Source organism: Puccinia triticina, chromosome 2A (genome assembly GCF_026914185.1).
Source record: "Puccinia triticina chromosome 2A, complete sequence".
NCBI lineage: Eukaryota > Fungi > Basidiomycota > Pucciniomycetes > Pucciniales > Pucciniaceae > Puccinia > Puccinia triticina.
Genome location: NC_070559.1, coordinates 5,256,143 through 5,269,147, shown reverse-complemented (window position 1 = coordinate 5,269,147; position 13,005 = coordinate 5,256,143). Strand labels below are relative to the sequence as shown.

Here is a 13,005-nt window from a genome sequence, read left to right as displayed (position 1 = left end):
CTGTGTGCGGTGTGTAAACTCATGAATGCCCACGACCACCCTGAGGGAAAGTATGTACAACAACACCAGTTGCCGTTTCATAACGGAGGACGCGTGGTCGAAGGCTTCTCTCAAATCGCGACAACAGACATCCCTTACACAAGTGGGCAAGATGTAAACAGGTTCAATTTTAATAGAAATCAACTAGCGCCAACAGAGTAGATTCGGAGGGTTTCTGCGGGACGGCGCCCCCCTCCAATAGAGGGACTTCGTTAAGTCAGAGAGTAGATGAGAATGTAGAAATCCTCTTCATCAATTCACTTGAGCTGCTTCTCGATATGTCGAGGAAGGTGTGATGCAGCTTATGGAAAGATTGAAACTATATTTTACCGAGCTTCTCCATCACATGAGTTGATGCGCTTTTGAAGATGGATTATAAAGTCTGCAGAGAGAGAATCGAGTGATGAGATGGTTTGCGCATGTGATTATAGTTGAGGTGAAAGCTTGCAACGACAATATGAAGGAGACAAAAAGAGAACTAACAAGAAAAACGTCCAAAACGACAAGATTATCTGAGGAATTTAACACCAATGGGAGCTTATCCGTATACAAAAAGAGAAGAAGAGAGGTCAATCCGCCTTGGGATTGGGCTGGACAAGGTCGAGATACCGTTGTCTGCGGAGCGGGTCGAGCGTGATCAGACGTTCAAGTAGGTGGGCATGCTCTGCGGGGCGAGCCCGGATGAGAGCAGCGATGGCCCATTTGGCGTCGGGCTCGACTTCGAGTAGCTCAGCGATTGAGGCGTGCTCGGCCGCCAGGATCTGCTCGTCTTGTGCTAGAGTGACAACGGATATCGATGGGAAATTCAAATTAGATTCTTTTTCTCGAGATTCCCGGGGTAGGTATAATGCGGGGCGGGCCGACTGACTTTGGCTCAGCAACCAGCGGTGGAAGAGCCATGCGCTCTGGTCATTAGGATCGATCCAGAGCGCACCGCGAACCCACTCCAACTCGGCTACCAAGATGTCTTCTTTCTTCTTTCGATCCTGACCACCATCCGTATCATGAGCTTGGTCGTACTGATCCAGCTGGGATTGTAGGAGTTTGGAGCGATAGTGCCAGGCAGAAAAGTTGGAAAAGTTCGCCTCGATCTGCTGTCCACTAAAGGCCAGTTCTTCGGCGTCGAGCGTCTCCGAGGGCTGGCTCTGCTTGATTCTCGAAATCACATAGCGCCGATAGTCCCAGGCGTGGACTGTTGTGATGGAGGAAAAAGGTAAAGGATGTGTGAGTGTTGCTGGCTAGCCAGACGCGTTCTGAGTGGGCCAGCCCGCTCACAGTTTCGGCCATCGAGCTTAAACAACTTTTCAAGCAGGGCCAACTCTGCCTGCCAGTCTGCGTCAGCCATCTGGCCCAGAACCCACTTCCGATGCTCCCAGATCGGGTAAGCCTTTGGATTGCGCTGGAAGGAGGCCAGTGTCAGTGGGAGCTCGTCCCGGAGCGCATGGTCAAATGCCTGACTGTCTTGATCGGGATCGGCTTGAGAGCGAAGGGCTAGCAGACAATGTCTACGAAACGACCAAGCGGTTGCATGTTCGGGGTTGATCCTCAGTACCATGGTGCTCAGCGAGAGAGAGTCCGATTCCGAGTACCCTTTGCGTGCATGCTGTCAGAGATAGAAGGCGCCACGGAGAATAAGTGTAGGGCAATAGACAAGGGGTGGGGAACGGCACTGAACTCGGTCTAGTAGCTGTTGGTTCAGTTGCTTGTATTCAGCCAGCTGGGCGTCTTCCTCGGCCGTCATTGGTATGGGCTGCGAACTGGCCGCCTTGCTCCTCTTGACGCCATGCTGAATCGGTCGGACGTTCGGCACGGGGGTAAGGGTGGCCAGTAAAGAGGCGGGAAGCAAGATAGATGGATGATCGTCAGAGCGGCTGGGGCAAGTATGTCAGATAAGTCTTTGGAAGGCAAGGAAGCAAGTTCAGTGGAGGATGACTGACCATGCTGATGGATGATGTTTGACGGTCACAAGTCCCAGTCGCTTCCCGAGATGGATGTGGTGCAAGTGCGGTGGCTGGTGGTCGTGGAGCAAGTGAGAGCTACATAGGCGGGGCTAGGGCCACGGGGTGTCAGCCGCTGGGCTGTTCTTTGCCCCGGAAGCACACCCTTAAAAAACACAACCAAGCTACGCAAGCTCCATGCCCCCAGGCTCAAGGAGGCAGGGTTTTCTTTATCGCACTCACACTGCACAGCTCACCTCACAGGGTGTGTGGTGTTGGACCTCTCACCCTCGCCACAGTCTCTTATTAAGGCTGCTGCTTCCTCTTTTCCCCAGTCATTTACACTCATCACTATTCCCTCCCACGGATAATGCGCCTTGCCAAAATAGCGCGCTTAAAACTATGATTGAAACTCCAGAACTTGGCTATGTGAGACGCTCACTTGTTCCTCAAATGTTTAATGGGCACTTCGTCCAGATATACAGGTTTATATCCTACTTCGCGTCAAAGAATTTCCACGACAATCTACAAAAAACACCCGAGTTTTTGGACCACCCTTCCAAGCTACTCCAGAGTTATACTTTTCCTTTTAAACTTCGTATCCGGTGGTACATGGGCATAAATACAAGAAAAATATTTTCTAAGAAGGCTACATCACGAGGCAAAATTACCCATAGAAAAGGACATTCATCCAATACAAGGACAGAATTGTCCAAGGCTCTAAGGTGAGAAGTTGTGACTTATTGGAGAAAACTTGATGTCTGATTGAGATGGTCAGTGCCGGAGCTCTAGGTATTCCATCATCCAGAGTTGAGCGCGTCTGTTTTCTTGTTCGAGACGCCTAATCTTTTGCTCGAGTTGGCCGTGCCCATTGTTCCAACTCGTCGGCCCCAACCTGCACTGGACATGCACTTGATCACACAGTGCATCTACTTGGATGGCCCCCATTGCACATGCCTTGAAGTCGTATTAATCATCAAAAGTCAATCAGTCATACAAACGAGAGCCCTTCGATTGCTTTTGCTGTGTTTTTGGCTTACCGAGTTTCGCAGTCTTAGCGCTTCTTGCCCTAAGTTCAGATAATCATTTTGTTCCCTTCGAAAGATAGGTTCGACAATGACGAACTAGTCAGCACTGGGCTCCCTGCTGATTTATTGATATCCTTTTCTACACGATCGATAATCAAGTACGTGGCTTGAAGCCATGCAAGAAGCGTGGAAAGTTGAGCAGTTTGGAGCAAAACTTACAAGAACTCCTTCATTTGATTGATTGACTCAGCCGAGTGTTCCAGGTAAATCCTTATTACCTCTTCCACCAAATTTCCGCCGTCGTCGAGGTCTATCAGCCCACAAAACTGTGACAAGTCGATAACCTATGTAGGCAAAATTTGTTTGGGCGGAGGAAGAAATGTTAACAAAAAACAAATCAATTTTCAACCTGGTATTATTGAGAATCTTTGAATCTAGCAGAGCCCTTGCTCACTTCACCCATTTTATTATTGTGGTATAATTTTGTTGTGAGGGGAAAAGGAGGGGTTCTTGAAAGCGGATGGAGTTGTATAGATGTAATAGGTATGTGAGTATATTGTTCGGGGGAGTTGGAGGGAAGTGAGTGACTTGGATGGGGGAAAAATGTTTCAAGTCCCACTGGAGTATTATTTATACCTTTAGATCAGGTGGTACTCGTACGCCTAGACCCAAGCGACGACGACTGAGAGTCTGAGAGTGAGAGAAACCACTTCAGTCAGGCAAGATGTAAAGTGGAGCCATTACTTTTGTTAGCTCTTCTAGAACCTCAGTCCAACAATAAGTAGACACTGCACCACACATAATATGTGCTTGTACGTGCTCAGCAGTGCAACAGAACATCGACACTTTGCTTTATGTCCCCGTATCTTTGGATAAACATCCAATATTTGGATTGATGTGTCCCGGTTGCATTCGCGGAGAGAAATTATTTTCGCGCGTAATTTCCGTCTCAGGGGAAAGTGAGGTCGGGTGATAGCAGTTGATGCATAGATTTCTGTTGGATGCCATTCTAATCTTTAGCTGCTGGAGGGTGGAGCGAATTGGAATGACGCATTATTTTGCCCTTCTCTCAGCAGTATTCAGCTTTGAATATTGACAAGAGAGTCGGACGACTGGCGTCATGCGTCACATAGCACCAAAAATGCAACTACAATCCCTTGGTAACGTTGCGGTGCTGATACAATTGTGTTTTTGTCGTGGATCACCCCACGCGAATCGTTCCTTTGCTTGGTGCTAAAGCTCAAGTACAATATATTGTATAGCCTTCATCTTCAAATCTCATATTGTGGGTGTGCTAAGTATTTTGTTGGGACTTACACTGACAGGGCTGGCCACTGAGGCAGGCATTTTGTTTCTTCAAGAATACTGCAGTCTCAGTGCCAACGGTGAAAGGCTAGTACACTGCGTGACAAAAAGCGCCCGTTTCAGCGCAGAGCACACTGTGAAAACTGCTGCCAGTTGACTTGCAATATTACAAAGGCGCCTTGGTAATATTGCATGTCAATTGACAGCAGTTTCTTGAGTTTTTTTCACAGTGGCAGTGAGTACAAAGCGGGTACTCACTGAGTACCCGCTTCGTACCCCTGCCAAAAATTGGTAGCACAGCCACAACACGCTGCACTACGTCTAAATGTAGCTCACAGAATGCAAAAAGCCACACTTTTGCTATAAAATAATGCAGTGCCAAAACACTTTATTCCCGCTATTTGTGCGCTGTCAGGGCGCGTCTCTAAAGTGATGGTACCTTACACAAAACTTAACGGGTAACGGCTGACTAACAGCAAATCACAACCACTTTGCCTTTTTAGCAGGAAGAGAAAAACCACGCCTCCAATGACAGCCTCCATCTGGAGGGGCTGGTTGGATTCTGCAACCAAAGTCTAATGACTCCTAAGATGAGGGAAGAGAGTGTTATGATTGTTGTCGGGAGAGAAGGTTTGTGTCTATAGGTGCAACTGCAAACCATGTAGATTTCTAGATGGGGAGAGTGTGAGGATCTCCCCGGATTCCCCAAATGGGAGGAAGCTGTGGAACGTGATAGATACAACAAGTCTCAGGTCTAGTGTAGGTACAGCGCGTGTGTGCAGCTCAAACCTATCCGGTATTGGCAAGGTTGAGCTGTGAAGGGGAATAATGATAATAAAAAGGAAAGGAATCCAGAAAGCCCTGGTTGTAGTATTTGATGGTATTGAAGGCCAAAAGAGTAATGGGCTGGGTAAATTCTGAACTGAGGAATCTCTGCTCTGCAGGAATTCTCAGTACTTGAAGCTGGGGGAGTTCTGTCATAGATTTGGATGGATATCAGTTGGATGCTGGTTTGAAGGCAATTTTACATCTGCCACAACATAACCTGATAAGACCTGGAACAATACTACTTAGATGTAATGTGTAATGTATGTGTAAAATTTATGCCATACCTATGCTGGAAACAAGGCCAAGTCAATTTTAAGGTTTACTTGATCCTCAATCTATACCAAAGTTCCTCATGTTTTGATGATCATGATTTTTGACCTCTTTGTAAGCCCATACCCAGTAGGTTTCTCTGAAGATGTTTTTTTATTTATTTTCAGGGTGCACACCAAAAAGCTTCAAGCTCCTCTAAAATTGTTTCTATTACACATGGTTAAAACTTAGGATGGAGTGTAGTGAGACTGCTGGAGGTCTGATGTTGCTCTGGTAGCAGTTTGACTTTGGCTTGCGTTGGCTGAGGGGCCAACTTTCACACAAACATATAAAATGTGCAGGTTTGTGTGACACATTCACGGCCAGCATATTTGGCTGGGTTGAAGTCATCCCAGTTTAACTGGGATGCACTCAACCGATTTAAAATTGGTTGATCTCAACCAACCAAATATAAACCCAAGGGGGGTACCTTGGATTTATATTTCATCAGTTGAGATCACCCAAGTTTAAATTGTTTGAGTGCATCCCAGTTTAACTGGGATAAACTCAGCCCAGCCAATTATTCTGGCAGTGATTGTGTCACACAAACATACACACGCACATTTGTGTGACATGTAAACCATCACACAGACATATCATGCCAAGAGAATGTGTCACACAAACGTAGAGGTGCATGTTTTTGTGACACATTGAAATATCTTGGACTTTTTGGAATTTATGAAACTCATGATAAATTGGAATACATCATTTGAATGGAAAATCCCCTGTTTCTGCCAAGTATTCTATATTGGAGGACTTCCCATCGAGTCTGGGAGCCTCCCAGATCTCAATTTACACACCCAAATCCTTAATTTTCGACAAAAAGGGAAATGTTTTCCTAGCCCTACAGTTCATTACTTTCATGTGCACTGGTTGAGTTTTTGATAGGTGTCTTAATTTAGGATTTAGAGAGGCATCTAGAGCTCTCTAAATGATGACGGGAAGTCATCCATTGCTTTGCAGGGTAGTTGTAAATGTGTTCTAAAATAGTTCCAGAAATAAATAGAGTCAAGTTGGAGCTGGTTTTCAATTCCATTCAAACCCTTTCAAATACTGAGGACCGGGTTTCTTGGTGTACGTGCCCCTGTACACCAAACATTGATAAGCGGGTTTTGAGGGGCGGGTATCCGCTGTTGGATGCGGATGCGGATTTCCAGAAAAGACTAAAACAGTTCGCGGGTATCCAAACATGCACAGGTTTCTGGATTCAAAGTGACCATCTCTATCAGAAATAAAAACTGAGCTGAACTGAGTATACCCAGCCAAAGAAAATTTCAGAGAGGCAGAGAAGGGAGGCACAAGGTTCAAACTATGAAGATTGCAGGATTGGAGGTCAGAGATGTGGAAAGGGATCAGTGAATAGGCTCAAAAACTTGGCCAAACTCAGGAAGATTCAGGTTCAGGATCAATAATTCTCAGAAAATCAGGGTATCCTCCTTGGATTTGGATGGAATTTCATGGGGGACCTTGTACTTGCTCTAGCAGAACTTGAAATACAGTATAGGGATGAGCAGTGTGCGCCTGACCCTTGTGTCTGACACAAATTTCTGCTGCTATGACAACAAAAAGGCACCAAAAACAAACAGAAAAACCAACACAACCACCATGCAACAATCCAAAACCAAACAACAGCCAGAGAACAGAACTCCCAAAGCGGAGGCAGCTCACAGAGCATAGGAAAGACAAGAGGAGTGAGAGAGAAAAGTAAAACATAACCAGAAAAAGAGAGAACCAAAGAAAACATAGACAAATGAGTGTGATGAAACTGAACCTGAATTGGCAGAGGGGAGTCCAAACCCTGAATATATTTGCCAGTACAACCCTGTTGGTGTAGAATCCCAATGTGCGCCAACCGTGGAGTGGATGTAACCTCCACTCAATTAACAGTGTGACTGTGGCCACCATTGGTTTGATCAAAGTTCAGCCTCAGTTGAACATAGCATCAAATTATTTGAAGCCAAAATCAAACATGTTTGAACAGGTGATATCAGAAAGGGTTACAGAAAGAAAATATGGTATGGCACTCTCTAGAGAGTGCCACACATTCCCCCCTGGTACTGTAAGCTGGCACATCTTCCTGTGGCAGGCACTGCTGTTGCAACATTCTCTCAAAGTGGGTTCCTGGGTGACTTACCCTACTTTCACAGGTAAGTCAGGTGCACGCCAACCCCAGTTCTTGAGATTTTTGGGGCCCCAGGGGGGGGGGGGGCATCTTGGCGCGCCTCACCCCATGGCGTCAACAACCCTATCCGTTGGAGATGCTCTGAGGTGCCATGATTGTGTGAATTCAATAAAATTGGATGAAGTGAAGCAATTTCAAAAAATTGCAACTGATTTATGAGGAGCGGTTATAGAATGTCTCTGAAGTTTTAACCACTATACATGCAGGGAAAATACAACATGTTTGTATGGAGTGCCCAAATGGCAAAAACTGGTACCAGTCAATCCTCTGCCCAAAAATTCAAAATTTCAATTCTATTTCAGGGTGCAAATGGGTTGGGTCAACCCAAAACAAACCCAATACCTGTTGGGTTTTGGGTTGGGTTTGGGCACATTCTTAAAGAAAATGACATGACCCAAACCCAACTTGTAAAATTGTTGGGTTGGGTTTGGGCAGCCTATTTTCTAATCAGGTCAGTCTGCAACCCAACTAAGACTCCTCCAACAGTCAAGTTGGGGGCTTTTGGTGCCTAGTAGGTTGGGTTGACCCAAGACCCAACCCAAAATAGTATGATGTTGGGTTGGGTTGGGTTTGGGCAGCATATTTTCAAATCTGCCACGACCTAACCCAACCCGCGCTAAATTTTGGGTTGGGTTTGGGCGCTGTTTTGCAACCCAAAACCAACCCGTTTACATCCTGAATTTTATGAAAGTTTCATCTTGGAATGATGTGCCAAAACGGTAAATTTCATAGTTTCATTTTTTGAATTCCTGATACCATTAAGAAATGAGAAGAATGAATGCAATTTAACAAGTATCATAAACTAGATATGAATGATGGATGTGATGGTGAATCTGTTGCAGAGGAGTGATCATGATCTCTGGTGATCTGTGAAGAAATAATAACTACTTAGGTTATGAAAAAGAGTATGAGAAAAAAGACTTGAAGTTGAACTGAAGTTGAACAGTCTCACTGACACACTTAGGGGAAGGGGTAAGTGAATACCAAGTAGTAATATTCCTTGACTTGCTTACATGCTGAGTCTAAATATACTAAGTTAAAAGTTAACACTTGTATAAAGAATAAAATGTGTGGACTTGAGTTTTCTGTGATAGTGATTCCTGAAAACATTTGAATTGCTTGAATATATTGTGTTGATCAGCTCTACTCCCAATCCCAATGGCTGGATGATGCTATGAGAAGATGTCAAGATGTTCACTCAATCAGTATTAGCCCTCAATTTTACATCTTTTATGCAGAGAAATGCATTTTTAAATTGTAGAATGTCATATTTTACAGCCACTGAAACTCTAGAGATCTGGTGTGAAATATGAGCATCCCATGGAGAAAGGAATTCATTGACACATATTGTCCAGATTTCAAACACTTTCAACATACATAGATAAGAACCAGATCTGTTTTACTAACCTTGTCTGGAAAGTTTTTTGGTATAACTGTCTGTGGATACCTTGCAAGCACACTCGGCCCCACACTGATTGCATGTGCCAGTCGGTTTGGATTTATACCAACCACAAGTGCATCTCCAGGCAGTTGCAGATCGATTCATGTTCCCGCACGTGTGGATTCCACATTTCTTCAACTTCGGGCACGGCATCGTTGACGACTCACCAGTCACGCTTAGATTGCACTTTCCACATTGGATCACTTCAATCGCTGTTGTACCCAGTGTCTGCGTTAAAAGGGCCAAGCTGAGGGAGAAAAGCCAAGGAAGTTTTCCACGGCGAGACTTCTGGAACAGCAGCATTCAGAGGATACGATTGAAGATCAAGGAATTTGGCTAGTGCTCTGTATACGACTTGGAGGCTAGGCCAGTGACTTTACGGGCCAATTTGGGTGACTGATGAGCCAGTAGAAGTCTGGGAAATGAAGGCAGTTTACCGTGACTGGCCGAAGATGAGCTGGGACTCTGGAGTCTTCGAAAATCAAACAATCAGTGAGACATTTATACGTATTGGCAGACCTCAGGCTGATGGGTGAATCCGGATTCAAGTGCCTTGGATCTATCTGAGTTTAGAGATTTTAAACCCAGTCCACGTTTAATCGCTCGGGAAACCTGTACTTTTTCTATTAAGATTTTCCGAATACATTGCGAGTCAGCCGAGCTCTCCCGTCTTGGGTTCAAGTGTCTCTACAGAAAGATGTGATTTGTTTGACTTCTGATCATTCAGTTCCGACTCTATGCGGAGCCCGGACTTATACATGTGTAAGACTTGCAATCGAACGAGAGGGACTTTCGATAAATGCACGAAATTTTACACCAAGTCCACGGTTAATCGCTCGGAGAGTGTGCACTCTTTCTATACTCAAGGTTTGCGAACAACTTGCCAGTCAGCTGACCTCATTGGTCTTGAGTTAAGGTTTCCACTGACAGAACGATGTGATTTGTTTGAATTTTGATATTTGGGTCCTTTTGGGTCCCAACTCTTTGCCTGGGCATATGTACATATGTACACCTTTTTCCGCAATTTGCTGTTGGGAAGGGACTGTCAAAAAAGGCACCCAATTTTAAACCAAGTCCATGTTTCATCACTTGGGAAGTTTGTACTCTTTCCAATATCAAGGTTTGTGAATGAATGCTAGTCAGCTGTCTGCTCTCCTGTCTTGAATTAAATACCTCTACATAAAGATATGGTTTGCTTGACTTCTGATCTGTTGGTTCCAACTGTTTTTTTGCCTGGGCAGACAAGCTTTTGCATAAGTTGAACTGTTGCATTTTTCACAATTTTTCTGGTTTCACTATGTGCCAATTAACTTTAATTTGAACCTTGCACCAGACTTTAGGCAAACTTTGCCTTTAAACTTTTTTAAGCACATGTAGCTAGAAGATCCAAACAACTTGACACCTAACTTTCAACAAACTTTACTTTTAAAATTTATGAGACCATGCAGCTGACATGTGCCTGTCAATAGCTGCAAAGAGCAGCAATGATTAGGGGGGTTCATGTTTGCCTGATTTTGGCTGCTTGTCACGGATGGTTTCAAATCTCATGCACGCTTCCTGCATAAACTAAAAAAAATACTGCATAAGCATTCCCTTCAGCAAGGCCTTTAAAGGGGAGGTCTTGCTGAGAACTTTATTTATTTTCTAGAATATCCTTGCATAGACCTGCATGAGCAGCCATCAATTTTTAACAAGGTTTTTTGACTGATTTTGAAATCAGGCTAACGTGAACCCCCTATTGACAAAAATCCACTGCTGATTTTATGTGCTCATGCAGCCTTCAGGAAGGTTTATGCAAGGTGAATTGCTTCCAAAGGGGAGCTGCCCACCAGAACCTTGTAGCTTTCTCAGGATAAGTGAAAGCTGCAGGTGATGGTTTTGATGACTTATTTCAAACCCAGCCTTAAGTGAACCCCCCTCAGAAAGCCTGCTGCAATCATCTCAACAGTTTCTGATGAGCATGGGGCTGAGCTCTAATCACTGATGTTTTCAAAGAGGAGATTGGATTAGGAGGTGTGATTTCATTGCTGTGGCAAGTTTCTTTTGGCGGACACACATGGCCCATGACAGTAACAACCAGTGTTACTAACACTGGTGCACATTTTTTTCCACAAGTTCAAAATTTGCTTACAATTTCCTTGAGATGTGCTTGCAACTCACTGCGGATCATGTTCCTGCTGTCTCTGGAGCAATGACAACGGTGATTATGACCCGTGCCGGGAAAGACTGGTTGCCAGTGTGTTGATGATTGTGGATCAATGCTTAGGGGCTTTGGATGGGCGCATGAATTTTCATGTGCCAAAGATATTGGCTAATCCTGCAAGAATTTGTGGACTCAATGTGGCGCACCAACAAGTTGATCCCTGGGATCATCCACAAGATCAAGTCTAAGGCTAACCTTGATATGTGTGTTGAGTTGGAGCTTGAAGAGTTGCTGCTGCCTCTAAATCCTCTGTTGTCCTTCCCCTTCATTCCGAGATGCTGCCAGAGGCCTCCTATAGTGTCTTATATGCAGAATTAGATTTACAATCTTTCCTCATAATTTTGTTTTCCCTCCCATTTGCAAAACTGAAACTTGGAGACTTAAGCAGATGTATTGATGTTTTTTGGACACAAATTCAGGGATGGAAAGGCAAAACAAGAGCAAAAAAAAAACATAGAAAAGAGAAGTATGAAAAACATAAAGAAATGGAAACGACAAAGCTAAGCTAAAGAACTACACAGAAATGAGTCATCAGCATGGATTTCGGACAAAAGTAAAGTGTAGAAAATTCAGTGGGGGGAGGATGTGAAATCCAAAGGGAAAAAATTGTCTTCTAATAATATGTGAATTTGATTTTTTAAACAATTACTTTAACCACTTTATTTTTTGGCAAAATTATGAGGGTTTGTGGTGTGGGATTTCCCTTACAGTTCGCTCCTTTGAGGAGGAATTGGAAAGAGGAAACGGTGCTCCTCACAATGTGAGCATGCTGCAAGAAGGAATGAGATCTGTCAATTTCCTGCAACAACCAAAGAAAGTCCTCCACTTACAAGCTCTGACGTTCCCCGGATCTGTAGGCTTTACCCATCGGCAGCTATATTCCTGGCCATTTGTATCCATAATTTCTATTGGAGAAGTGTTACGGTATAAGTGACCACATAGGATCCTCGCAGTAGTTCTGAATGACTGACCGATGGCACCAGCCAGGTTTGCCGCTTTGTATCTCACAGCCAGTATCCTTGGAAGAAGTTCTTCAATTCCTAGCCGTTGGCAGTCGTAGAAGTAGAGCTCCTTGGAAGCCACTGGATGATTTCAATTGTACATAAAAGTCACCCTATGAATGTGAGTTTCTTTTTGTGTGTGGCATACAATATTGCTCAGTGAATACTGAGGAATGACTTACACTTAGTTCGATCTTGTCCAACGTAACACGATTCTTCCTTACATCTGTATTGCCATGCGCCATAATTTGTGCATGCTGCGAGCAAAGATAGGGATTTGGTCAGTAAAGATCAAGAAACAGATGGAAATTATTGGAGGCTCACAGACCCAACCTTTGCCCATTGGGTACGTGCCGTAGTTGTTCCCGCATTGGATGTCGACCGTGGCATGACGAACAGGATCCGTTGGCGGTGATAGTAAATTCTTGGGAAGGGTGAACTTTGCTTCGCCATCAATGGTGGTGACCAGAGGTCCCAGAATAGCTAAGCGAAAAAGAATTTCACTGATCTTGGAGCTGAACATCATTGGGGAGGAGGTGATTAAGGAGCCGACCAAATGAGAAGATCCGGAGAGGTTTTATGTGGACCCATGACGAGAAGGAACCACTCGGTTTTCGGACAAGGCAGTCCGCCAGCGCTGACATGACTACCCAGCGAGGCAGATCGAGAAAAAGCCCATCGCCCAGACGGCGCCCCTGCAGTACAGGCGCCAAGGAGTGCGCAACGATGATC

The 13,005-nt window shown here is 44.7% G+C and overlaps 1 protein-coding gene across 1 annotated transcript; it reads right to left on the bottom strand.

The window, feature by feature from the left end:
• Positions 1-608: 608 nt before the first annotated feature.
• On the bottom strand, positions 609-12,796 carry PtA15_2A574 (uncharacterized protein; the record flags this gene model as incomplete). The annotated part of the gene is made up of 9 exons (XM_053166607.1): positions 609-814; positions 908-1,231; positions 1,315-1,642; positions 1,715-1,825; positions 1,977-2,050; positions 12,103-12,177; positions 12,244-12,354; positions 12,456-12,530; positions 12,598-12,796. The coding sequence occupies 9 exons, from the start codon at positions 12,794-12,796 to the stop codon at positions 609-611; spliced, it is 1,503 nt and encodes a 500-aa protein (XP_053017812.1).
• Positions 12,797-13,005: the final 209 nt, after the last annotated feature.